Here is a 1866-nt window from a genome sequence, read left to right on the forward strand (position 1 = left end):
TTTTTTTTTTTTTTTTTTTGTCACTTTCACAGCTTGTCTAGCACTCGTCTCTCTTACTGCAAATCCAGCGTCCTGGTTTCATTGCTGTCTCTTGGCCTTAAAGGACCCCTGTGCACAGCCTCTTGTCTGTACTTCCTTTGCATCTCCTGATATCTGGGATCAAGCCTTATACCTCATTGAGTCAATTTCCTGTTGTATCATTTTTCCTTAGCATCTCTTCTAACGTATCTACACTGTATGACCTTCTCCTCCAAACCTCACCCCTGGAATTTTGCCAGTTATACACACAGTGTTCCCGGTCTTGCATGCAAGAATAGTGGGGCTACATTTGGGTGAAAGATGTACAGCAGAAATATCATTTACTACACTGCTTGCACACAGAGAAAGCTGGAGGTTTGTGGCTGATGCTTACTCCATGATCCATCTTCAATAATCAGCGGCATAACCCTGAAAGCCAGGACACAGTCCTTGGGAATAGTTAAGTCTCTTTTGCTGTTCCTGGCCCCCTGATCCATGAAAGAGAAGATAACAGGTTTATTATAGCACAAAGATGTTTTAAAAATAGGAGGTAAAACTGGAAAAATAATTGAACTTTTACGTGAAGCTTGACATAGATCTGGGCTATTATGCTCCCTTCTAGTCTGTTGGAGTCTTTAAATGTGGTCTCCTCCGAAGCATGTACAGCCTCATGGATAACATATAGGTTCCGTCTCTGGTTCTTTAATTGTGTAATGAATGGGTGCTCCATATTGATTTTCCTAAAGAAGAAGTGAGGTTTCAGTAGCATTGGTAAAACATCCTTACTTGTTCTCGGATTTACATATTTAAAATTAGAAAGTAAGAGGAAAACTGGCCTAACTGGTTTGTGGAGGTTTTCCTTAATACGAGAGGGATCCCCAAGTGCTACAGGGCTTTGAAAGTGCTCAACCCTGCCTCCTGTCATAGTTCTGGTAAATGGTGTATCTTGAGGAGGGAATATATACTTTGTCATTTGGCTGCTGAATTGCCTTATGAGGCCACAATTAGTTCAAGGAACTCGCTCAAGGATGCTTTCACCCATTTCTTGCCAGCCTTACCTTTCTTGTTTTAGCGATTCAAGGACTTGTACAGAGACAAAGGTTTTTTTCATGTTGATGGACCTCTCTTGGGACATCTTGGCAAGTCCTTTCACTTCCACGTTCTCAAAGTTAATATTCCCTTCAACACTGCCATCAACAGTGTGCTTGACTCCAACTGATCCTGCATCCTGAACATCTGGGGGTGGAAAGGAGCCCTTCAAAATTAGAGGTCTTCAGGTTACACCTTCCTATATTGTGTACTTATGCCCATAATTCTTCTCTACACAGGATAGACCTGGCCTGACTGAATTCTGACCCAAGCAACATTGCTTTCTACATAGTAGATCTGTGTGAAGCGGCTAGTATTTGCTTCGGATTTGGCCGATTCGGGGGACAGCGATTTTGATTTGGAGATTCAGCCACTGTTGAATTGTCAAGTCAGCCAGGCCAGGCCCATTCCCTGCCCGCTCTCCCAGCCTGGCAATGGTTGCCCCACCTGCTCCAGCTCCCAGCAATTTGGGAAAAAAAAAGCCCCAACTCAGTGGGTGCTGCCAGGTGGGGAGGCAATCTCTGTTGCCCCACACTGCCTTTTGCTGCATGGAGGGCTCTGCACACCCCTCCCCCCCTTGGCTGCCCCACCCACTGTAGCTCTGGGCCTTAAAGGAAAAAAAAAATGAAAAAACCCTGGACTCACCATTCCTGCCAGTGGGGGGTGATCCCCGCTGCCCCATACTGTATCGGGGGCTCTTTCATGAGCCCCCTGAAGCCCCAAGGCCACTTCAGGAGCAGTGAGTCCTGGGGCTTTTCT

General features: G+C 45.7%; 1 protein-coding gene across 1 annotated transcript in view; it reads right to left on the reverse strand.

Moving 5' to 3' along the window:
- The window catches only part of GSDMA (gasdermin A), a 34399-nt gene that overhangs the window by 15272 nt on the left and 17261 nt on the right, over positions 1-1866 (reverse strand). Inside the window, exons 3-5 of the mRNA XM_019507054.1 lie at positions 1077-1254; positions 599-758; positions 413-506 (exon numbers count right to left, since the gene is read on the reverse strand). Coding sequence (XP_019362599.1) covers positions 413-506; positions 599-758; positions 1077-1254 — 432 coding nt within the window. The remainder of the gene's footprint in view (positions 1-412; positions 507-598; positions 759-1076; positions 1255-1866) is intronic.

The sequence above is a fragment of the Gavialis gangeticus genome, unplaced genomic scaffold (assembly GCF_001723915.1).
Source record: "Gavialis gangeticus isolate Ggan-Ray unplaced genomic scaffold, GavGan_comp1, whole genome shotgun sequence".
Lineage (NCBI taxonomy): Eukaryota > Metazoa > Chordata > Crocodylia > Gavialidae > Gavialis > Gavialis gangeticus.